A 24968-nucleotide genomic window follows, 5' to 3' on the forward strand; every position below is an offset into this window, starting at 1 on the left:
CCCTGTAAGTTCAGTAAATGCCCCCCCGCTCTGACAGGGAGCTTCTATTCCTCATGCTTCATGAACCGCATACGTGAGGCAAAGAGAATAAGGGAGTGAGAGAGGAAGACAGAGGGAGGACTGAAAAGAGAGAGAGGGAGACATGAAGAGAGAGAGAGAGGTAGAGAGAGAGAGGGAGTGACGGAGGGAGAGAGAGAGAGAGAGAGAGAGAGGGAGAGAGAGAGAGGGAGAGACGGAGTGAGAGAGAGAGAGAGAGAGAGAGAGAGAGAAAGATAAGACAATGACTTTGCATCTGTAGTCTTGCCATCTTCGTGGTGCTGTTATTCATTCTAGAAAACCCTCACAAAGCTCTTGGTTTTCCTCCTACTCTCTCTCTCACTCTCTCTCTCTCTCTCTCTCTCACACACACACACACACACACACACTCTCACACACACACACACACACACACACACACACACACACACACACACACACTCACACACACTCACACACACACACTCACACACACACACTCACACACTCACACACACACACACACACACACTCACACACACTCACACACACACACACACTCACACACACACACTCACACACACACACACACACACACACTCACACACACACACACACACTCACACACACACACACACACACACACACACACACACACACACACACACACACTCACACACACACACACACACACACACACAGACACTCACACACACACACACACACACACTCACACACACACACACACACACACACACACTCGTGTGTCCATCAGTCCCCTGAACGCTCTGCGTCTGTTTTCTAATGAGTACACTCCAGACCAGACATATCTGCTCCTTATGCATTTTATGTCTGCGTGTTGTAATTGTCTTTCACTCAAATGCAATAAGATTGTCATTAGCAGATATTTACCCTGCACTCGCATTACGATAATGAGCACAAATTGTCATAAAAGTCTCCAAACTGAGTCTTGGGTTCATTAGGATGTGTATTGGCTTGTGTTTGGATTTTTGTAACTTGATAAAACCATTTGATGATACCATTCATCAGATCTTAAGCATTGTCATACATAACATATTCTGTTGTTTTAGAAATGCGTATCAATATCCATTCAGTTAATAATATGTTAAAGAGGTAATAACAGAGTGTTAATATGGCCTGTTACATGCTGCTCAGCATCAGAGTGGGAAAGGATCAAGCACTACTTTTGTTAGGTAATCTTCCCACTTCCTGTGTTTGTATAAACAGCAGCCTACACAATTACCCTACAGACAAAACCACAGCAACCAGCAAAGGTAGTGATGTATAGTGATGTAATGACAGAGATATACACTTCGCCTCATTCATGTAGCTGCTGTGATATCGCTCGCAAGGATTCTAATTTCAATGACTACATGTTTTATTATAGGTATTTATCATAGGTATTTATCATATGTATTTGCTTTATCATAGGTATTTATCATATGTATTTGCTTTATCATAGGTATCTATCACATGTATTTGCTTTATCATATGTATTTACTTTATCATGTGTATTTGTATTATCATAGGTATTTAGCATATGCATTTGCTTTATCATAAGTATTTATCAGATGTATTTGCATTATTATATGTATTTATCATATGTATTTTCTTTATAACTGGTATTTATCAGATGCATTCGTAATTATGAAAACCACAAACTGGTGTTTTATTCATGGTATTTAATTAGTAGTCACCGCTGGAGATATCTTGACCAATTATGTCATGCTGACATCTCTTTGTGCAACTTTAAACACAATGATCTGAAATGTCCATCCTAGGACATCATTGTCTTCTCTGTCCTCATGGATTTTGGTGACAGACTTGTGGGTTATTTGCGCTTTAATTAAATGGTGTTTACACACCATCACAGCATCAGTTGAGTATCTGTTTGACCTACACTTTTCCAGCAGGGAAGTGCTCATCCGGGATCATGTGCCCATGGTTAATAAACTCTACTGAAAAGACAAGCTGACCCAGAAACAATAGTGCTACTCCTGAGGAGTTTTAGAACACAGAACCAATAATAAACTTTGGTGCCAAAGTGTGTATTACTCATTTATTGTTTTGTACTGATTAGTAATCAACAAATACATGGGTGATGGATGTAACATTTATATGTTTGTCTATGCAGGAGAAAGCCTGGCATGTTCAGTATACGCTTACACATGAAAACCCTGAGCATAAAAGCACAAAGGCAGATGATGTGTTTGACAAATGCTCTCATCTCTGGCTTGGGGAGCTCACTGGGAGCTCCATCTTTGGTGCGTGTAATCAGTTTTCCTTATCAGTCCATTCAGTCTGTTGGTGAGGGCCCAGAATGACGCACTTGATGTACTCGCTGAACTGGGACAATATTTACAGTCATTGCCACCTTTTAGCGTTGAGCACCGACTGAAGTGACGCTTCGATTTCCTTCGCTTCTCACGTCTCACGTCAGCTTAATTAGTCACATCTGACGTTAATTATATGAAGTGTATGAAGTCGCAATCTCAAGTAGATCAAATTAGGCGCTCTGTGGCGCCTGAGAGGGCGGTTTTCTGCCTGCATTGAGACAGTCTCTACCTTGTGGGACGCGGACACTTAAGTCTCCGCCCTGAGGGAGACGGACATGTAAGTCTCCACCCTGTGGGAGACGGACACGTAAGTCTCCGCCCTGTGGCAGGTGGTTGTATAAGTCTCCGCCCTGTAGGAAGTGGTCACGTAAGTCTCCGCCCTGTGGGAGACGGACACGTAAGTCTCCGCCCTGTGGCAGGCGGTTGTATAAGTCTCTGCCCTGTAGGAAGTGGTCACGTAAGTCTCTGCCCTGTGGGATGCGGACACATGAACAAGCCTCCCCTCTGCTTCTAAATGGGAACTTAATGGTGGAAATCACCCTGTTTGAATCATTAAGGGACTGTCTGCTTACATCACAAGAAACCTTTGCCTATTAAGCAGGGATCATATTCCAGTAGTGATCATTACTCCAGAGCTACTGTGGTGTTGTTCTAATAAGCAATAGTATGTACTAGAAATCACAGCAAAAAAGTTAACAATGTCTTTGAGGTTATTTGTGGTTCAAGGTTCATCTAACAAAATTATTGTTGAGAATAAATATTTAATGTAAATTTGCCACTATGTCAAATGTTACAAGTATCACAGAGTATTTCAGACCTACGCCTTTCTAATGAAGGAGGTTTCTATTTTAGTGGAACTTGGATAACACAGGACACTAAAACTGAGATGTCCAAATTGTAATTTTGTAAATGTTTGCCACCCACACATGGATAAAATAGCTTTTAGCATGACTGCTTTAAAAATGTTAGTGCAAGCATTAAATTATCCTAGGAATAGGGTTTCAACTGTTGGAGTTAAGTATTGTAAGGGGGTTAGTGAGGTATTATCATCACCAAAACAGCCATTTTTCTGTTGTTGCAGTCTTGTTGCTGTGATAAACAGATTTAATATAACAAAATGCTTTTTATTATCGTTTTAACAAGGAAAATAAAGAGATTTCCAACATCTTTTCACACTTGCGCTTGTGCTGTTCAGAGGATGCTTAATGACCTTTGTTCACCCCAAATCTGAATGAATCTAGTTGAATTAACAGTAGCAGGTGGCATCGTCCCCAGGACTGTGTGTTTAGTTACATAACACATGAGCCTGCACAGTGGCAGATATTCACAACCTACTGTTGCATTCACCTGGACTAACCTCCCGGGAGCTGAAGCCTGAGCTCGCATCTTCCGGTTTCCAGAGCCTTCAACACTAGACCACATCTCTGTCTGTTGTTCCAACTCTTTAGTTTGCTGAGGGTAAAAGAGGCTGGAATGTTCACACATTTGTTCATATTATTTGTGAATGCAAATTGCTATAGAGCTAAAGAGGGTTGAAGTGATCACCTGAAAAAAGGCCTGATATGAACTCAGTTCTTTCCTTTGGTTATTTCATGCTCAGGTGCAGCATCAGTGACTGAGAATGTCATTCTTTAGCTAAGGCGTAGCTAGCATAGCAAAACGTACCACAGAATGACGCTTGGCTCCTCTCATGGACACTTTATGATGATGCTTGGTCGCTTAGAAGATGCTTTAGAGAGAAATGCTGTGTTTCTTCTGCAGTTTACTTAGGGTTAGGGCCAAGGGTTAGGGGTTAGGGTTAGGGCTAAGGGTTAGGTCTAAGGGTTAGGATTAGGGCTAAGGGTTTGGGCTAAGGTTTAGGGTGAGGTCTAAGGGTTAGAGTTAGGGCTAAGTGTTGGGGTTAGAGAGAAAGGCTATTTGTTTCTTCTGCAGTTTAATTACTTTAATTAAGTTTCAGGACACAGCATTCACTCCCCCCGTCAATATATGGAATCTAAGTTGTGAAAACAGCCCATTTTGAAATCATGTTTTTCTGATGTCTCAAGAAAAAGCTCATTTATACAGATATATCTTCATCTATTCAGCCTACGGCAGTTTAGCAGTTCAGTGCTTTTTGAATGAGGGCAGCCAATCAGATCACAGCTCATCTATCTTATATCCATTACAAAGGCACAGTAGCAGAAAGAGATAATAACATAAGATATAAGGGATAATGAATTATGACAGTTTTTGTAACCTAAAACCACACAAACATTGTAAAGGGACATCAAGGAAACAAAATAAAATAAAAGAAAAATGTGTGAAATGGGCCCTTTAAAGATGAAACCTGTGGCCCACAGACTGAGGGGTCCTGAGTCATAACAGTCATTTTACTGAAGTGATGCTAAAGCTCTGACAGCCCTGTGGAAGTCTTGGTCGTGCAGAACACCCAGGGCCCAGGAAAGATTAAACATCTTGAATTTTGTTTGATCATCCTTTGTAATGAAGTCTTTACTCAGCAGAGGTAGAGGCAGCGGTAGAGGTGCTCGTGTTGGTGGTCGCTTGGCCCAGCTCTCCGTGAGGCTCCCAGCATGCACAACAAAACCTCCCCAACAAGAGGCAGCCGAACATACAAGGATATCAAACACATACGGCTGGAGGCCTAAGTTTAATCTAACCTAATTTTGTGCCACAGAGTGACCTTTGTTGAAATGTTACCCTGAGATCTGGCAGGAACTTACCGAGATACTGATCAGCATTTATCAGGTTGTGGGTTGTAAACAGCATAGTGTTAACATGGTGCTGGATTACAGGTGGTAAGTGGCTGAACTAAACATGTTGTATCAGTGGTGGGTGATGTGTCATTGGTGATGGGTATGTGGTATAAGTGGTGTTGGTGACATTGGAGATGGTTACATTGTAGCAGTTATGTTGGTGACGTCATTGGTGATGATTATGTTGTATTAGCGGTGTTAATGATATTGCATTAGTGGTGTTGATGTGTCAGTAGTGATGGTGATCTTGTGTCAGTGGTGATGGTGATATTGTGTCAGTGGTGTCATCGGTGATGGTGATATTGTGTCAATGGTAATGGTGTTATTGTGTTAGTGGTGATGATGATATTGTGTCGGTGGTGATGGTGATATTGTGGCAGTGCTATCAGTAGTGATGGTGATATAGTATCAGTGGTGATGATGATATTGTGTCAGTGGTGATGGTGCTTACCTCTGAGGTCTTACGCTATAGTCTGAGTTGATTACGGTTTACTGAGGTAATGGCACAGAAATGAACACAGATCATAATTGATCTTTGTAGCTAACCACAAACAGCTTAAATTGGAAAGTAAGTCCACACAGCCAAGATAAAATAAAATACAATTCAAATATACAGAAATTATGCTTGGTAAATGATATGGGTAATGATGTGTGTATGATATGTGTTTAATAGAACAGTGAAAGACATTGGTAGTAGTGTGTTTGTGTATTAATGCATATGTTTGCATGCATGTGTGCATGTGTGTGCATGTGTGTATGCGTGTGTGTGCGTGTGTGTGCATGCATGTGCATGCTCTGCAGATGAATATGGAAATGTGTGCAGTGGAGAAAAGCTGGAGAATCCTCTCTTTCCTCCAGTGAAAGAACGGTAGACTTTCATCTCATACCACATCCATGGGGGAATCCATAGGGGGGAGCATGGGGCATTGTGTGTGTGTGTGTGTGTGTGTGTGTGTGTGTGTGTGTATGGACAAGGCTAATTACTCACACTCATATACTGCTTTGGATCTACCATGTATCATCCGCTGTCAGCTATGATCGGATTAGCTGTTGAAGGCCTCTGATATAGGAGTGTGTTGGAAAACATGCAGCTGCACAGGAGTATTGTTGTCCAGTATATCCAGCACTGTAACTGGTGTCACATGTGTAGAGGTCAGAGTTCAAAGGAAGCAACTAGTTTCCTCTTTGCTCTTTTCTTCTTTCTTGTAAATTTCTAACTATCCATATTATTGCTCTTTGCATTTGGGTTTTTCAATTATTATTATTTTTGTGCTTTTTTGTTGTTGTTATTGTTTTTGTTATTTTAGCTGTACCTTGCAAATTTGAAACATTTCCTTAAAATCTGGACCATCTGTTTATCAGATAGTTTATATAGATGTAATGAGATTATTTTAATAATTTAAATCAGTGTTATTGTTCATTTTTGTTGCACCTATACATTTCCTCTTTAGTCATTTAGAGAAAAAACAGTGAGAACCTTACTGTAAAACACAGAGAACCTTACTATAAAACACAGAGAACCTTACTGCAAAACACAGAGAACCTTACTGCAAAACACAGAGAACCTTACTATAAAACACAGAGAACTTTAATGTAAAATAATGAGAACCTCACTGCAAAACACAGAGAACCTTACTGCAAAATAGTGAGAATCTTACTGTAAAATACAAAGAACCTTACTATTAAACAGTGAGAACCTTACTGTAAAACACAGAGAACTTCACTGTAAAATAATGAGAACCTCACTGCAAAACACTGAGTACTTTACTGTAAAACAGTGAGAATCTTACTGCAAAATAGTGAGAACGTTTACCTAAAACACAGAGAACCTTACTGTAAAACACAGAGAACTTTACTGCAGAACTGTGAGAACCCCACTGTAAAACACAGAGAACCTTACTGTAAAACAGTGAGAATCTTACTGCAAAATAGTAAGAACCTTATGGCAAAACACAGAGAACTTTACTGCAAAACAGTGAGAACCTTACTGTAAAATAGTGAGAACCTTACTGTAAAACACAGAGAACCTTACCGTAAAACACAGAGACCCTTACTGCAAAATAGTGAGAACCTTACAGCAAAACACAGAGAACCTTACTATAATAAAATGAGAATCTTACTGCAAAACACAGAGAACCTTACTGTAAAACAGTGAGAATCTTACTGCAAAATAGTGAGAACCTTACTGCAAAACACAGAGAACCTTACTGTAAAACACAGAGAACCTTACTGTAAAACAGTGAGAACTTTACTGTCAAACAGTGAGAACTTTACTGTAAAGCCAGATGCCAAGTCTGGCTAGTTACAACCTAAAATCCCCAAAAATCTTAATTAATATAATTTCAGTCATTATGCTGACTTCATAGTTATTACTGAATCAGCTGTGGAACTGGTGACTAGATGTTTGTGACTTCCTACAATGATAATTATCTTTTTTTTTATCTAGACAAGGTCCTTTTTGTCAACCTTTTTAATCTTTTATCTTGTGTCTTCAAAACAAGTGAAATGATTAATGTAATTCTGATATTCAGCCTCTCTATAAACATTAATATTTTTGATAATCAGGTTATGCTTTCCCTGTTGTTTCATAATACTTGAACAAATGACAGTGGTGTGAGTAACAGCCCATTCCATCCAGTTTGAGTTTAAAGGAATAATCCAGTACTAATATCTCCAAAGGACAGTTTACTCAGCATTCAGAGTAGTTTCTAATGGGTTTGTTTGTCAAATGGGTCTTCTGTGTTTTTCCTCAGATATTTGGTTTCTGATGATGTAAAAACAGCCCCAGACGTTGTTCTCTGTGGAAGTGTATGGGAGGTCATTCACTGTTCTTTTACTCCAAAACCAAATGGTTGGCAAGAAACATTAAAAAAAAAACTTTCATGTACCCTGAATAAAAGGGTAAAGTAACATTAAAGCATTTTTTGTCACTAACACTTTTTATGTTGATCAGTATCATGCTTGATGTGTTCTGTAAAATAAACACAATTGAACATTGTCGACACTTTACCCTCACCACGCAATCCAGAGTCAATGAATTTGTTAAACGAAACTGCCCCTAACCCCTAACCCCATACATGTGCCCAGTCTGTTCCTTTAGTAAACCAGTGTAGTAACAGAACATCAAGATTTTATAGTGGTAAGAGACAGCTTGCATGGCTGAGCCGCGGCAACCGTTACTGCCCGATGTGTTACTGCATTATTGCCTAATGCGTTACTTCGTTACCGCTCGATGTGTTACTGCTTTACCACTCAATGTGTTACTGCGTTACTGCCCGATGTGTTACTGCCCGATGTGTTACTACCCGATGTGTTACTGCGTTACCGCTCCATGTGTTACTGCGTTACCGCTCGATGTGTTACTACGTTACTGCCCAATGTGTTACTGCACGATGTGTTACTGCATTACCGCCTAATGTTTTACTGTGTTACTGCCCGATGCATTACTCCTTTACGGCCCGATCTGTTACTCCATTACCGCCCGATGTGTTACTGCATTACTGCCCAATGTGTTACTGTGTTACTGCTCGATGTGTTACCGCCCGGTGTGTTACTGCCCAATGTGTTGCTGCGTGACTGCTCGATGTGTTACTGCGTTATGGCCCAATGTGTTACTGCATTACTGCCCGATCTGTTATTGCATGTGTTATGAGCACATCATTAATTCCATTGTTTCACACTTCAGTGGTCATATACACCTGTTCACAATTGACCTGATCTTTTGAACACTGACTTGCCAGCTGTAGGTTTCCTGTAGGTTTCCATATAAAATCATCTACCCACACCAGAGCTGAGCACTGCAGCCAGTTTGTTACAAAAAAATTAAAATTAAATTAAATTAAAATTTCATATTTGCTCCCCTATGTTTTAAAGATTACATTTTGTTGTGAATTTGGGCTCGTCTACAGCTAACTGCAGTCTGTGCAGTTTGTGCAGTTACATTATCTGCAAGGCAAATGAAAATGTTAAATATTGACTTTGAAGGTTTATGCAGACATAAACTGTATGTTGTATTTTTTTATCGTTGATTTAATCAGGTAAATGACCCTTGTCTTAATAGTGTGTGTATGTATAAACCCACCAGATACAGTAAGAGTAGGTAAGATGCAGAGAACAGCAAATAGATGTGGCTGTCCCAAGTGAGGGAAACATCTAAAGAAAGAAATATGAGAAGATGGAAAAACACCAGGCACTGAGAAAAAGAAGAGAGAGAACGTGGAAGGCTAACATGAAAACAACCCAAGTGTGTGTCTGTGTGTGTGTGTGTGTGTGCGTGTGTGTGTGTGTGTGCATGTGTGAGTGTGTGTGTGTGGGTGTGTGTCTGTGTGTGTGTGTGTGTGCGGGTGTGTGTGTGTGTGTGTGTGCGTGTGTGAGCATGTGTGCATGTGTGAGTGTGCGTGTGTGTGCGTGTGTGTGAGTGTGCGTGTGTGTGAGTGTGCGTGTGCGGGCGTGCGCGTGAGTGTGTGTGTGTGTGTGTGTGTGTGTGTGTGTGTGTCCTGTCCTTTAACAAAAATTTACTCAGTAAAAAAAAAAATATATAAGTGACCACATGGCACAGTAAATGTTATAAGCTCTCCAGATTGATATGAGGATATGTATATTCAGAAGCATTGGCCTGAACTCATGAATATGCAAGAGTAATGCTCTGTGGAATAGAGAAAAAAACATTTGGGGCTTAGGAGCAATGAGAATGAGAGTAGGAGGAAAAAAGGCCAATTGGAGCTTTGCAGAGCCGTCGACACCAGCAGTTTAATGGTCTGAATCTAACCCAAGCCAATTAAAAGGCAGGGACAGTGCAGTGGGGCGGGCCCCGTTCATTTGAGAGGAAATGGACGTTGAAATTACGCATTGTGCAGCCACGTGGGCCAAGCTGAGCTCAGAGCTGCAACAGCAAAGTTACTGCACGAGCTGCTTCTGGAGACACAGAGAGAGGGTGGAGGAGGGTGGGTAAAAAGGGGGCAGCAGGGGATGGGTGAGGAAGGGGAGAGAGAGAGAGAGAGAGAGGGAGAGATAGAGAGAGGTAGATGGAAGGATATAGAGAGCTAGATAGAGAGAGGGAGGGATAGAGGAGAGATAGAGAGAGATATAGATAGAGAGAGAGGGAGAGATAGAGAGAAGGAGAGACAGAGAGAGGGAGAGACAGAGAGAGAGAGGGAGAGAGGGAGAGAGACAGAGAGATAGACAGATAGAGAGAGAGAGAGGGAGAGGAGAGATAGACAAAAGAGAGAGAGATAGAGGGAGAGGAGAGATAGAGAGAGGGAGAGAGGTGAGAGAGGGAGAGATAGAGGTAGAGGGAAAGGGATGGAAGTATAATATTGTGAAGCAGATTGAAGAAAAGAGGAAGCAGCAGGGAGATTAAAGCACAAAAAATGTGGAGGAGTAGTGTACTCACATACTGAGTGTTGGAGTAGTGTTCAAAATTAATCTCACTGTTAGTACAGAGCTAATCTCAGACTGTTAGTACAAAATTAATCTCACTGGTAGTACAGAGCTAATCTCAGACTGTTAGTACAAAATTAATCTCACTGGTAGTACAGAGCTAATCTCAGACTGTTAGTACAAAATTAATATCTCTGGTAGTACAGAGCTAATCTCAGACTGTTAGTACAAAATTAATCTCACTGTTAGTACAGAGCTAATCTCAGACTGTTAGTACAAAATTAATATCACTGGTAGTACAGAGCTAATCTCAGACTGTTAGTACAAAATTAATCTCACTGTTAGTACAGAGCAAATCTCAGACTGTTAGTACAAAATTAATCTCACTGGTAGTACAGAGCTAATCTCAGACTGTTAATGGGGATTATGGGAGGTGCCCTCCAGGCCAAGATCTGCGTCTCCTGCAGACGTGGGAGCAGGACGGTGTTCCGAGGAGAGAGACAGATCTCTGAGAGGCGGATAAAGCATGTGACCAAACGACTGCATCAGTCAGGCACTGAGGTGCATGGTGGCGGTGCAAATAGCCAGCCCTTGTCAGACATGCGGCTGTAGCATAGGAGGGATGGACAGGGCCTGAGGCAGGTGGAGTTTAACAAGCTCCAGCATAATGAAGCCTTAGTGTGTGTGTGTGTATGTGTATGTGTGTGTGCGTGCGTGTGTGTGTATGTATATGTGTGTGTGTATGTGTGTGTGTGCGTGCGTATGTGTGTGTGTGTGTATGTATATGTGTGTATGTATATATGTGTGTGTATGTGTTTGTCCATCTACACTTCTACGTCTACCTCTCCTTTTACTCCTTTCTCTCTATCTTGCACTCTTCCTTTTTTCATTCTTCCTACATTTTGATTCTCCCCTTTTCCTCCTGTCTTGCCATCTCTAGTTCAGACTCGTACCTGCTCAGACATCGTACCAGATCGTTTGCATTAGCTGTGTTCTTTGACGCGGCATCACAAGGTAAACACAGTTCAAAGCCATTGCAGGCAGTCTCATGTTTACACCTCGTTTTCTACAAATAGGACGACTGCTCTGAGGCTACGACCTCCAACCTTTGCCAAGCTCTTGTTCCGCTGCACTACCTAGTGTGCAAGTACAGAGAGTCAGTGGCCGCGTCTGTTTCTGTGTTAATCCTGTCCTGCCCACGCTCAAGGCCAGCGGTAATATCTCACGTCTGTGTGTCTGAAGGTGTTAAACAGATATGTGGTCCATGTCGCAGGACGGGGGAACAGCAGGCGGATTAGTTGGTCATGTGATCTTTGTTTTACCTTATGACTGATTGGCACGTTGACTGCCATTGGGGTCGTGAGGGTGGGAGTGGGGGGGGGGTTAAATCTGCTGTTGCCATGACAACTTCAGATGCTGTCAACACATCACTGTAATAGTGACAAATGGCACTTATTACATCAGTGTTAGTTTCTCCTCGATCAGTCTCAGATGCAGATGCTCAGGCTGAGCTGATCGAATTGTGTCAGCGTAATTACTGGCAGCAGAGGCTATTAGAAGCCCAGACCTCGGTACCGCTGCCAGCTCCCAGAGAGACACGTCTCCCTCACAGGCATCAGGCATCACACTAGCAACCTCGTCTGGTGTCCTGATGGGATGGTTTGTGTACTTATGAGTTGACACATGTGGTTATGAGTTGACGATTTCAGTTCATAGTGCCCACGTCATCTGTCGTCGGCCGTCGTGTGTGTGACGTCAGGACTGGAGCTGCGCTCACTGGGTTCATTACAACTGATTGTGTTGCTGTGATTTGAACAGGCTGTGTTGTTTAGGAGTGTTTTGTGGAAGTGTGCTGATGTGAACATATAGTAATGAAATACAAGCAGTGTAAGCTAAACAGGTTATATGACATTAACAGACACGAATGCAAAGAAGATGATATGAGAATGACACAAACAGATATACTGACTGTGAAAACATGTATTTTTTTTAATATTTATATATTTTTTATATTTTGTAAATTTGGCCGTGTCACTTTCAGAATGTCTATGTCACTTTCAGACTAATCTTTGAGACAACACAAGTTATTTTAAGTGCAGTAACGTTTATTACAGCTAGTGTTTCCTCAAAGATCAGACACATCCTCTCGCTTCATTACACAGGCAGGGGGCACAGTGTGCTAATTGCTTTAATGTAGCAGTAGTCTAATTGGGTCAGAGATGTCTGCTCTTTTCTTCTCTTTCTTTGCTTTCTGTTGGTCTGTCTATCTACCTAACTATGCAACTATGCATCTATCATTACTTCACAGACAGATGTGTGTGTGTGAGAGAGAGAGAGAGAGAGAGAGAGAGAGAGAGAGAGAGAGAGAAAGAGAGAGAGAGAGAGAGAGAGAGAGAGAGAGAGAGGCAGGCATAACTGGCTTTTTCTTTCTTTGCTTTCTGTTGGTCTGTCTATCTACCTAACTATGCATCTATCATTACTTCACAGACAGATGTGTGTGTGTGTGTGAGAGAGAGAGAGAGAGAGAGAGAGAGAGAGAGAGAGAGAGAGAGAGAGAGAGAGAGAGAGAGAGGCAGGCATAACTGGCTTTTTCTTTCTTTGCTAGGTTCTCAGTCTGGCCTTGACTCAGGGCCTGCCCACACTTTGGCTCACAAGTGTCTTTATGTGTGTGTGTGTGTGTGTGTGTGTGTGGGTGTGGGTGTGTGGGTGTGGGTGTGTGTGTTTGTGTGTCTATGTTGTTTCACGCTTTCACTAAAATAATATTATGGTTTGCTGGGAGCCAATTTTGTTCTCATAAATACTGTTTATAAATGTTTGCTAAATCCGTGAAGGTCTGTGTTTGTTTTTGAACTATTAAATGTTTGTACTTTCCATCAAATGTGTATCATTGTATCACATCCATTACACTGTAATATCTGTTCTCTTTTAAAAACCTTTATATAATCTTATATGGGAAACTGATTCATTTAGCAGAATTTAACTTCATAAAATGTTTTGAACATTAAACTTAAGTTCAAAAACATAAACAAAAGATACAGCGCTGTATTAGCACAGTCCTGGCCAGCAGAAACCCGGGTCTTTAATGAAGATGAGGAGGGCTGAGAGTAAGAGCACCTCAACACCTAGGTTCATGCAGATAAACAGAGACGCTTAGCAAATGGCATTTCACTCGGTAGAATCATTTTTGCGTTACATGTCATAATGAACACAGTGCACATGTATAATGAACACATTCATTGCATTGAGGTAATAAAAGAATGTTAACAGGCAAAAGAGGCCTATCATTGCATTAGACATATTAATTACATTAGACATATTAATTACATTAGACATATTAATAAAGTAAAACATAAAGGAGTATAGAGAGTCTTTGTCCTTTCAGAATGATTTGCATACAGGGTCTCTGTAGAGGCCTCTGCAGGCTTTAGTAAAGGATCCTGGGTAGGCTTTGGTGGACCTCAGGGTAAGATATACGACCTCTCCACCAGTCTTCTTTAGGATAAGTTCAAGAGAAGTCTTCTTCTGGAATATGGTGGTAATGGGTTGCAACTGGTGTGGGTTTTGAATGTCAGTTTGCATATGTTGACTAATGTATGGTTTGGATGTAATGGTGGAGAATGCAAACACTAGTATGTAAAATGGTAGGGTGAATACATAATCAGTTCTGACCAATGTATAACAATGGGTTCTGTTTGAATGTTAGACATTCTCCAGAGGGTGCCTCAATAATGCTTGTTAACATTAACTTGCAATAAAAGAAGGACCAGCTATTCTCTTTAACTAATTCTGAAGTCTGCCTCTTCATTTTATATTTGAATTTTTAACTTTACAACTAGCTAACTGGCTATTTAGGAATGACAGTATAATGAACACATTCATTGTGTAATGAACACAGTGTACATGTTGATTCCAGTGTTCTTTTAGTATAGATATTATACATGGTACAGATATTATAGATAATTTATCTATAGTATAGATCTACCAGACAGACACTGATGGTCTCTGTAGTATAGATCTACCAGACAGACACTGATGGTCTCTGTAGTATAGATCTAACCAGACAGATACTGATGATCTCTATAGTATAGATCTACCAGACAGACACTGATGGTCTCTGTAGTATAGATCTAACCAGACAGATACTGATGGTCTCTGTAGTATAGATCTACCAGACAGACACTGATGGTCTCTGTAGTATAGATCTAACCAGACAGATACTGATGATCTCTATAGTATAGATCTACCAGACAGACACTGATGGTCTCTGTAGTATAGATCTACTAGACAGACACTGATGGTCTCTGTAGTATAGATCTACCAGACAGATGCTGATGGTCTCTGTAGTATAGAGCTACCAAATAGATGCTGATGGTCTCTGTAGTATAGATCTACCAGACAGACACTGATGGTCTTTGTAGTATAGATCTACCAGATAGACGCTGATGGTCTCTGTAGTATAGACCTACCAGATAGACACTGATGGTCTCTGTAGCATAGACCTACCAGATAGACGCTGATGGTCTCTGTAGTATAGACCTACCAGACAGACACTGATGGTCTCTGTAGTATAGATCTAACCAGACAGACACTGATGGTCTCTATAGTATAGATCTACCAGACAGACGCTGATGGTCTCTGTAGTATAGATCTACCAGATAGACGCTGATGGTCTCTGTAGTATAGACCTACCAGATAGACGCTGGTGGTCTCTGTAGTATAGACCTACCAGATAGACGGTGATGGTCTCTGTAGTATAGACCTACCAGATAGACAGTGCTCTCTGTAGTAGTCAGAAGCAACTATGTCAGACAACGGACACTAGCGAGGGATGTACAGGTGTGCTTTTAGCAGCTGGTGATGACATATACACACCCTGCTCCAGAGCTATCAGTTGGGTGAATACGTGATACATAAAGCCTGAAACAATGCAAAGCAGAAGCGCATCCCCTGAACCCTGTGTTTAATAGTCTTGATCCACTCACACACCCACTGGGAAGTAGTCTGTTGGAGGTGTGTGTGTGTGTGTGTGTGTGTGTGTGCCAGGAGGCAGAGAGGCAGACATGAGAGTTCAGTGTGAGGCTGAGTGACACCAGTGACTCCTGGCATTGCCAGTCAGAGGTCTATCAGAGGTCACTGACAGCCACTTAGAAGTCAGCTATGTGTGAAGCTATAATGATCACAGTGCAGTGGTGGAGATGATGGTGGTGAAGATTGTGATGGTGGTGAAGATTGTGATGGTGGTGGAGATGATGTTGGTGGAGATGATGGTGGTGAAGATTGTGATGGTAGTGGAGATGGTGATGGTGGTGGTAGTTGTGGTGTTTGTGGAGATTGTGATAGTGGAGGAGATGGTGGTGGTTGTGGAGATGATGTTGGTGGAGATGATAGTGGTGGAGGAGATGGTGAAGGAGATGGTGGTGGTGGATATGGTGGTGGTGGAGGTGGTGTGGTGGGCCCTGCCATATCCTGTGCTCAGTGTGTGCTATGGTTTAATGTACAGGCCATGTTCAGCACTTCAGTGTGATACTTTAAATACAACCTGGGTCTGTTCTGACAGTGTGACAATAAAGTTTCTGTTTAGCCCTGATTCTCCTTTTCTTCTCTCTCTCTCTCTCTCTCTCTCTTTCTCTCGCTCTCTCATATTGCTTGTCTCTTCTAGGGTTAAGATATATCATTACAACCACAGGGGCCTTGTATATTCAGGATGTGCAGTCAGAGGATGCGGTGAATATCTACCGCTGCACAACCCAGCATCGCTACACAGGAGAGACCAGGCAGAGCAACAGTGCCAGGCTACTCTTATCAGGTAAGTGTACTGAGGTGGCACCAGCGCACTAGCCCCACCAGTGCTCATTTCTTGCTCAGGACTTCACTGTAGTGCACACCTTTTCTCTTTCTTCTCAGATGTCACGTCAGAGCTTTATTGATATATTTTTTCTGGAAGTGTTTTGTTAAAGAAACCAGGTGGCCATAGGTACAGTGCAGGAAGGGCAGCAGGGAGTGCAGATGGTGCTGGCAGATGTGAGAAACCTCGTGAGCATCGCGGCTCATCTCATCCTCTACCTCCCTACCTCTCCCTCCTTACCTCTATCTCCCTACCTCCCTACTTCCTTACCTCTGCCTCCATCACACCCTATCTCTATCTCTACCTCCCTCATACCGTACCTCCCTACCTCTATCTCTACCTCCCTCACACCCCTATCTCCCTATGTCTATCTCTACCTCCCTCATACCCTACCTCCCTACCTCTATCTCTACCTCCCTCATACCCTACCTCTATCTCTACCTCCCTCATACCATACCTCCCCTTCCCTCTCTCCCTATCCTTCTTTCTCGCAGAGCCTGTGGATTCTGCTCCAGTGATTTTGGATGGCTTTGAGCGGAAGGAGGTCATGGTTGGTCATCAGGTGGAGCTCCCGTGTAAGGCGTCAGGACACCCTCCTCCCCGTTACCGCTGGCTACGAGACAACAGCCCTTTGGAGTCGGACAGCCGCTACCACCAGAGCATTAAGGGTCTGAGGATCGAGGCCACACAGCTCAGTGACGGTGGCAACTACGTGTGTGAAGTGTGGAACAGCTTTGGCAATGCCAAGGTGGTGGGGAGGCTGACAGTCAAACGTGAGTCTCCAAGTGCAAATGTGGGGAAATGAAAGCAAAGTGTCCTGTTTCAGAGGGACTTGTATAGGTGGTCAGAGTGTTCTGGAGGTTAGTTGTTCTGCTGAAGACTGATGATGTTTGCATGTTAAATGCGGAGTAGATGAGCTGATGGAGGAATCATTACAATAATGCTCTTCAAACTGGTATTGCACATGTACACACATGCTGTTATCTACTGAAGCAACGCCAGCCTAAATCTGTGCAGTGGAACAGGGTGAAACCTGCAGAATTCAGGTTGGTTTGTTCCAGGTTAGGACAGACTTAATACTGTTGAGTATTTTTACCCCACAGAATCTTTCATCTTAAAAATGACCTGGACATTTACTTTTTGTCTTTGCCACCTGAAAAATGTGTGCAACTTTACAACAGAGTCAGACATTTAGGTTAAAAATGACACTTTAATATAAAAAGTGTGTGTGTGTGTGTCTTTAGGCAGGGTTAGCCTATTGGTCTTAATCCCAGCTCTGCTAGGCAGCCACTGTTGGGCCCTTGAGCATGGCTCTTAACCCTTTCAGCTCCAGGCGTGCAGTACCCTGGCTGACCCTGCAGTCTGACCCCAACATCTAAAAGGAAGCTGCGATATGTGGAGACTGTGTTGTGTTGCCTGGTGGTTGTACTGAGCACTGAGAATGAATTGGATCTTAATGTGAACTTCTTCTGCAGAACCCCTGAAAGCGGCGGTGAGCCCTCGTAAGGTGAGGGGCAGCGTGGGAAGTCAGGTTTCTCTCTTCTGCAGTGTCACTGGCTCTGATGACTATGAAATCACCTGGTACAGAAACAGCCAACGCATCCTGCCGGGCCCCAGTGTCCGCATCACAGGCCTCAACCAGGAGAACCTGCTGATGGAGGGCATGGCCAAGAGTGACGGGGGTGCATACCAGTGCTTCGCCCGCAGCGGCAAGATGTCCACACAGGACTTTGTGCAGGTGGTTCTGGAGGGTGAGTCCAGCTGTTACACGTGGCAGGGGTCAGTTACAATATTACAAGCCTTCAGGTTTTATCACAGAAACAAACAATGAAACAGTGATTACCATTATATTCATAACAAAAAGTGAGCAGACAGCATATTTGTAAAAAAAAAAAAAAAAAAAAAAAAAAAAAAGATGTGAATAATTAAAGAACTACCCTGTACTGCTGTCATGGAAATGGTAAATTCTGAATACTGCAGCTTTAAATGGGCGGAGTTGGGGGGGGGGGTGGAGCCACCCTCCCTCAGACCTTCAGTCTGCCGCTTCCCACCTGGGACTGGTTGCTGGGGCAACTGTCTCCCATCGCCATGGAAGTGCATAAAGAGATATTGATAATCTATAATGATGTGAAGCAAGTCCGGATGATCAGAGAGCACAGAAGAGCCATGATTTCAAAGGCAGTGAACTCAGAAACACAGCTGGGCTTTGCCTCTCTGAGTGTTTGGCTAAAAGAGAAAAAAAGAGCACAAGATGAAAGAAAAGCAAGTGAATGGTTGGTTTTGAAAGACACACTGTTTCCGGCTTGGCTTTGCGACTCACAGTCCTGGTGGTGATTGTTCTCCCATCATTTCTGCTGTGGAAAATCTATTGAGTTTTAGGGTTTTAAATGATTTATTTCATCAGTAGGCAGGAAAGTTCAAAGTTTTGAAACAGTCTTTATTCACTGACATTGATATGGGAAGTCACCTTGCATTTTAATAAATGTATTGGCGTTTTGTCTTGGTATTTTTTTTTACTCTTCTTTACAATTCATAAATCCATCTGGGGTTTTTTTTTCAACTAAAATGCTGTAGCAAAAACCCCAGATTGGTGTACTCCAGCACTCCATTCCTCTGTGTGGATATGAGGTTGTCTGTTTGCTGTAAACCATGCCCAATATTCTCAAAACTGCAATAATGACACCAAAAGATCCTCTTCTAGTTGAGATTCTCTTTCCTGCACCTCTCCTCTGCAGATGGCACTCCTAAGATCCTGTCAGCCTTCAGCGAGAAAGTGGTCAGTCCCAGTGAGCCCATCTCTCTGGTGTGCCACGTGAAAGGCACGCCCCTGCCCGCGGTCACCTGGACGCTGGACGACGAGCCCGTCATCAAGGACAGCCACCATCGCATGGAGCGGCTCATCTCAGCCGAGGGCCACGTGCTCAGCTACCTGAATGTGTCGCACACGCAGGTGACGGATGGGGGCGTGTACCGCTGCACCTGCAACAATTCGGCCGGATCGGTCACCTACCAGGCGCGAATAAACGTAAGAGGTGCTTGTCAGATCAGCTCCTCCCAAAACCAAAACCAAATCACCTGCACTCACGTCTCACCTGTTCCACACCTGTACCACACCTGTGCTTCAGTTTCTGGTCCACAGATGCTGTTTCACCCTCCTGCAAGAGTTACAGAGTTTTCATTTGATGTTTCATTTTAAATGAAGATCATAGTCAGGTTCTGGTTGTGTGGAGGGTTAAGTCATAGGGTCTGAATTAAATACAGGGAAGGGACCTGATAAAGGTCAACTGAAGATCAACTGAAAGCTCTCCATGCGTCTGTAAGGAATCATTGTAGGTGTGAAACATGTACAAGAGCTGTTGTAGTGTAGCCTACCCTCACTGATGACATTAACATGTCCCAGTGCAACCAAACCTGAGGGAATTATGTACTGAACTATGTTGTTTTTATATCTTGCTGGGAAAATTTAACTGAAAAACTGAAAAGTTTGGACATGTAAAGGTTGTTGTTATTTGGTTTTTTTTACTGAACATCAGAAAAGTAAAACGATACAGTGACTATTTAAGATGGTATTGTCCACCTTAACCTTTGCCATCATTTTACTCCTAATCCAGTGTTCTGGAGAACAGAGCTAAAACAATAAAAATGATTACTGTCCAAATAGTTATGCACTGCACTTTATGTCTGAACTGTTATTATAAACAGGAAAGGCTGCCTGAACAAACCCATAACTCTTCCCTGAACACACCCGTAACACATCCCTGACCACACCTGTAACACGTCCCTGAACACACCTGTAACACTTCCCTGAACACACCTGTAACACTTCCCTAAGCACACCTGTAACACTTCCCGGAACACACCTGTAACACTTCCCTAAGCACACCTGTAACACATCCCTGAACACACCTGTAACTTTTCCCTGAACACACCTATGACACATTCCTAAACAAACACCTTTACTCTTTGTTTAACAAACATGTAATGCTTCCCTGAATACACCTGTAACAATTCCCTTAATGCACCTCTAACACTTCCCTGAACAAACCCTAATGCTTCCCTGAACACACCTGTAACACTTCGCTTAACACACCTGTAACTCTTCCTTTAACACACCTGTAACACTTCCCTGAACACACCTGTAACTCTTCCCTTAACACACCTGTAACACATCCCTGAACTCATTTAAGATCATTTCTGCCTGTCTCCAACAGGTCCTGCCAGCATTCGTCCAATGAGAAACCTCACTGCCATCGCTGGGCGGGATACATACATTCACTGCCGCATCATTGGCTACCCCTACTACTCAATCAAGTGGTACAAAGATTCTAACCTGCTGCCGTTCAACCATCGGCAGCGTGCCTTCGAGAACAATGGCACCCTGAAACTTTCCAATGTGCAGAACTCAGACGAGGGAGAGTACACGTGCTACGTCCTGGTGGACCCTGAGAAGCAGATCCACAGGAGCGTCCATGTCACTGTGAAAGGTCAGCTCAGGACACGCTCTTCCACAAAACAATCCTGAGTTGTTCCCGAACACTCCTCTGCTTACCAGGCCAGTCCTCTCCTAAATACCATCACCACACCTCAAAGTCACGTCACCAGCATATTCTCACCTGACAACACCAGCGTATTCTCACATGACATCACCAGCATATTCTCACATTACTTCACCAGCATATTCTCTCCTTGTTAAAGAAGCAGTGGTCATCTTATTAATCATTTGAGCCGAGGGCATCATTTGAAGATGCCATGAAAAAAAAAAAGAAATCACCACCTCGGAGATTGAGTTGGCTAATTTGCCAGGCTCGTGCTTAAAATTCTGAAAAGGCCATGAGGGAATCCCCTGAGTCCATTATCCCCACTTTGTTGTGAATTAAATAAGCGGAGAAGTGCTGCTTTAGTTCCACATTATTTTAAATCATTGATTCTCAAACGCGACAGGCTGACGTGCAGCAGGGCTGGGGACTCCCCCGAGATGCATTACACTGAATTTGCCAGGAGAGGAGTGAAGCCTTTTCCAGTCGTCTCTGTTCCCCTTCACTGCACCTCTTCTCAGCTCATTAGTTTGCGCTATTCCTCCTCAGACAAATCTGCAGGCTGGGAGACATAATGACCTGCCTCGGACGCACAGGGACCTCCTTATTACAAATGGCCAATTATCTTACATGTGTGATCACATATGCACTTTGTACTCATCTCCAGTCTGCCATGTGCTGTTTGTCGCCTCAGCAGTAGAATTAAGGCCTTGAGCAGTAACTTGCAAAAACATCTTTGACTATATGAACTTTTGGGTTTGTTATCATTAATTCTCAACAAGTAACCAAATAACCCATTTAAGTAATATATGGTTAGCAGAGGTCCTGTAGTCAGAAACAGACCAGAGATGAATGGATTATGACTGGAGATTAATGGGTTATGACTGGAAATGAATGTGTTATGATTGGAGATGAATGGGTTATGAGTGGGGATGAATGGGTTATGAATGGGGATAAATGGGTTATGAATGGGGATGAATGGGTTATGAATGGGGATGAATGAGTTAATGGGATCATGTTAACTCTTCACTTATACTGTGAACCCAGAGGCTGGTGAACTTGTATATTCATGGCTGAACTTTGTAATCTTTTAAATCTGATCCAGGTCTTATAAACACTGATGAAGTGATTAATATTTCAAATGCACATCATGAATGCATCAACATGCTCTTTCAGATAGTCAGTTTCATTCACAGCGTGCTTCCCTCCCTGTGGTCCCAGTGCCTCCTCTGATCCAACACTCTGACTCCCAGAGTGCCTCAATTGGCCAGCGCGTCTTCATTCCATGTGTGGTGACCTCAGGTGACCTGCCCATGACCATCACCTGGCACAAAGACGGAAAGCCCATCAACAGCAGTCTGGGCGTCACCATCGACAACATCGACTTCACCAGCTCCCTACGCATCTCCAACCTGTCGGAGATCCACAACGGAAGCTACACCTGCATCGCCCGGAATGAGGCTGCTGCCGTGGAGCACAGCATCCAGCTTATCGTCAAAGGTCGGGAGTCAAATTTCAGCCCTGCAAGCTCAAGCTATGTTATTCTCATAGTACTTTATGAAGAGACCTGACAGGTGTTGGTGACAGTGTGGATGAAGGTTGTTCCTTATTTTCTAGGTGTGGGTGAAGGTTGTTCCTTATTTTCCAGGTGTGGGTGAAGGTTGTTCCTTATCTGGTTTCTTTTTTCCAGTTCCACCACACTTCGAGGTCCAGCCCCGGGACCAGGATGGCATCTATGGGAAATCTGTGATTCTGAACTGCTCCGCTAAAGGAAACCCAATTCCCACTATTGTGTGGAAGCATTCAAAAGGTATAACAATTATGTTGATGGTGATATTGATAATGATGTTGATAAGAAGAGCAATACTCTGCTAATGGACATCATTTTACACTGACCCCTGAAACCTCACTCTTAATGTTTGAGGTGCTTCCTTCCTCATGGCTGTGTTCTGCATGGCTCACCAGTTATGCAGCCAGTCAGGAGCTACTGAAGCTGGTCCGAGGCTCCACGTGGCATTCCAGACATGGGCAGATGGCCCGACACTGAGGTCTGGTTCAAGCACTCGTGGTTCACAGTAATAGGTAGAGGTACACCAGCCTTGACACTCGGGATGTGTTTAGTGGGCAGGGAGACAGTGCACAGGTGTTGGCCTCACACCCCGAGGCCATTGCAGAAGGAGAGTTTTTGTTATGGTTTTATTGGGATTTGGTTGGAAAAGGTGGGTGGAATGAAGCCTGACCTGGAATCAGGAAGGTTCCTCACCATGCATAAGACATCAAAGTCTACAGATCATGAATCCCAATAGATAGCTCCACCTTCAACACCAGACAGCTCCAACACCAGACAGCTCCACCTCCAACAGCAGACAGCTCCAACACCAGACAGGTCCACCTCCAACACCAGACGCCTCTTACACATCAGACAACTCCAACACAAGACAGCTCCACCTCCAGCTCCACTGTTAAAGCTTCTCTGTCAATGTGCCTAGGCTCAGAGTTTTCCATCCTCATTCATTTTCTAGATTAGTAATTGGAAATCCATGTATTTTCAAACAAACAACTTTTTAAGACACATAAGAGTATTATTTATTGTTATAATTAGCCCAAAGATGCTTTACAGACAGAAATCAGCTTTCTACAATCAAATCACTCACACACAGATACAATATAACCAAAATATATGTATTGTGTTAAGAAATGTATTTTTGTTATTTAATGTACTCATTATTTAACATATATAATATACCTATTATACACAGAATGTTCATTAAATGGACATCTGAGAGATAAATAAGAAAACTGAAAAATGAAAACATTGATTCCCTTAGTCAGTAAATATGACTGCTGATCCCAGTGTTCCCAGTGTTCCTGGTGTACGCAGGTCTAAATGGAAACTGGACTTTTTCTTTTATCTAAATCACTTAGTATTTATTATATGGATCTTTGAACATCCAGTGATGAATTTCAACATTGTACTCTTCATAACCTGTCATGGACTGTCATAGCCTCTCATAGCCTACAGCATCTAAAGCTGCCTATTAAAACAAAACAAAAACAGAAGTCGCTGGCTTTGGTAGTTGTTTAACTGAAATGTTTTCCTTCTCTGTTCTTTTGATACAAACTGCACCAAACCCCCTGGGCTGTGTGACATGGCAGAGGTGCCAAGCACACCCTGTGCTGTTTTCATGGCATGAGAATTGCTGGCACAGTCTGGAACAGGCTGGCACTCTCCGGGTGTCACACCAGTGAACATGATCAGCTCTGAATGTTGAGCAGATTTCTAATATATTGATCATTGTTTTAAGAGAAATCATGTGTTAGACTTCAGGAAGGAGCACATCCAATGTCCCTAGACAGATATCCCACATTCCACATACTGTAGAGTGGATTCACTATGGATTTACTGTTAATCTGTGGTACTATAGAATAGAGTAATCTCTGGATTGAGAAAGTTACTACATTGTAATATCCATTATGACAGTCACAGTGCACTAAAAATTGATAAAGGTTTGTTCACAGAGAAGGAATAGCGTTACTAAAAGTATCCTTTTATACATTTATTTAATAAATATAAAGTATTTATAAATGTAAAAACTGAATTCCAGTTTTGTCCACAGTGTTATATACTTTGATCTGGATTTTGAGACAATCTGAATTTATCTGAGATTAAGTCACCATGATCAAGTAGCAGTAGTTTCTCTTGTTTTAGATAATCCAGCATCATTCGCTAATCCTAATATCCTGCATTACATGCTAGATGTGAAACAGTCCATATAGCAGTCCTGAAACCCAATACATAAATTATCTAATAAAATCAAAAAGTATATAAAAATTCATAATTGTCAGAAGATGGTATTATTTATTTGGAAAACTGTTTGCTGGATGATATACTGGTGCCTTGTCTACTGAAAAATCAGTGGGTGGTAATATTAAAATTAAGTATGTTGTAATGTTGTAACAAATGTGCTATTTGACCATTAGATTTTGTAATTCATGCAGTGATTATTTCTTTATTTGTTATTTTTGGTGAAATAATATAGATTATGTTCTAAGATTTTGCATATTTTCCATCATCTACATTCTG

At 42.4% G+C, this 24968-nt stretch overlaps 1 protein-coding gene across 3 annotated transcripts in view; it reads left to right on the forward strand.

Moving 5' to 3' along the window:
* dscamb (Down syndrome cell adhesion molecule b) overlaps positions 1-24968 on the forward strand; it is a 114011-nt gene that overhangs the window by 54284 nt on the left and 34759 nt on the right. For all 3 annotated transcript variants that reach the window (XM_081722450.1, XM_081722451.1, XM_027022265.3), the window contains 7 exons: positions 16164-16310; positions 16844-17122; positions 17825-18100; positions 19085-19381; positions 20561-20833; positions 22106-22384; positions 22575-22694. In XM_081722450.1, the coding sequence (XP_081578576.1) occupies positions 16164-16310; positions 16844-17122; positions 17825-18100; positions 19085-19381; positions 20561-20833; positions 22106-22384; positions 22575-22694 (1671 nt within the window). The remainder of the gene's footprint in view (positions 1-16163; positions 16311-16843; positions 17123-17824; positions 18101-19084; positions 19382-20560; positions 20834-22105; positions 22385-22574; positions 22695-24968) is intronic.

The sequence above is a fragment of the Electrophorus electricus genome, chromosome 11 (assembly GCF_041902795.1).
Source record: "Electrophorus electricus isolate QZ-2024a chromosome 11, ASM4190279v1, whole genome shotgun sequence".
NCBI classification, from domain to species: Eukaryota; Metazoa; Chordata; class Actinopteri; order Gymnotiformes; family Gymnotidae; genus Electrophorus; species Electrophorus electricus.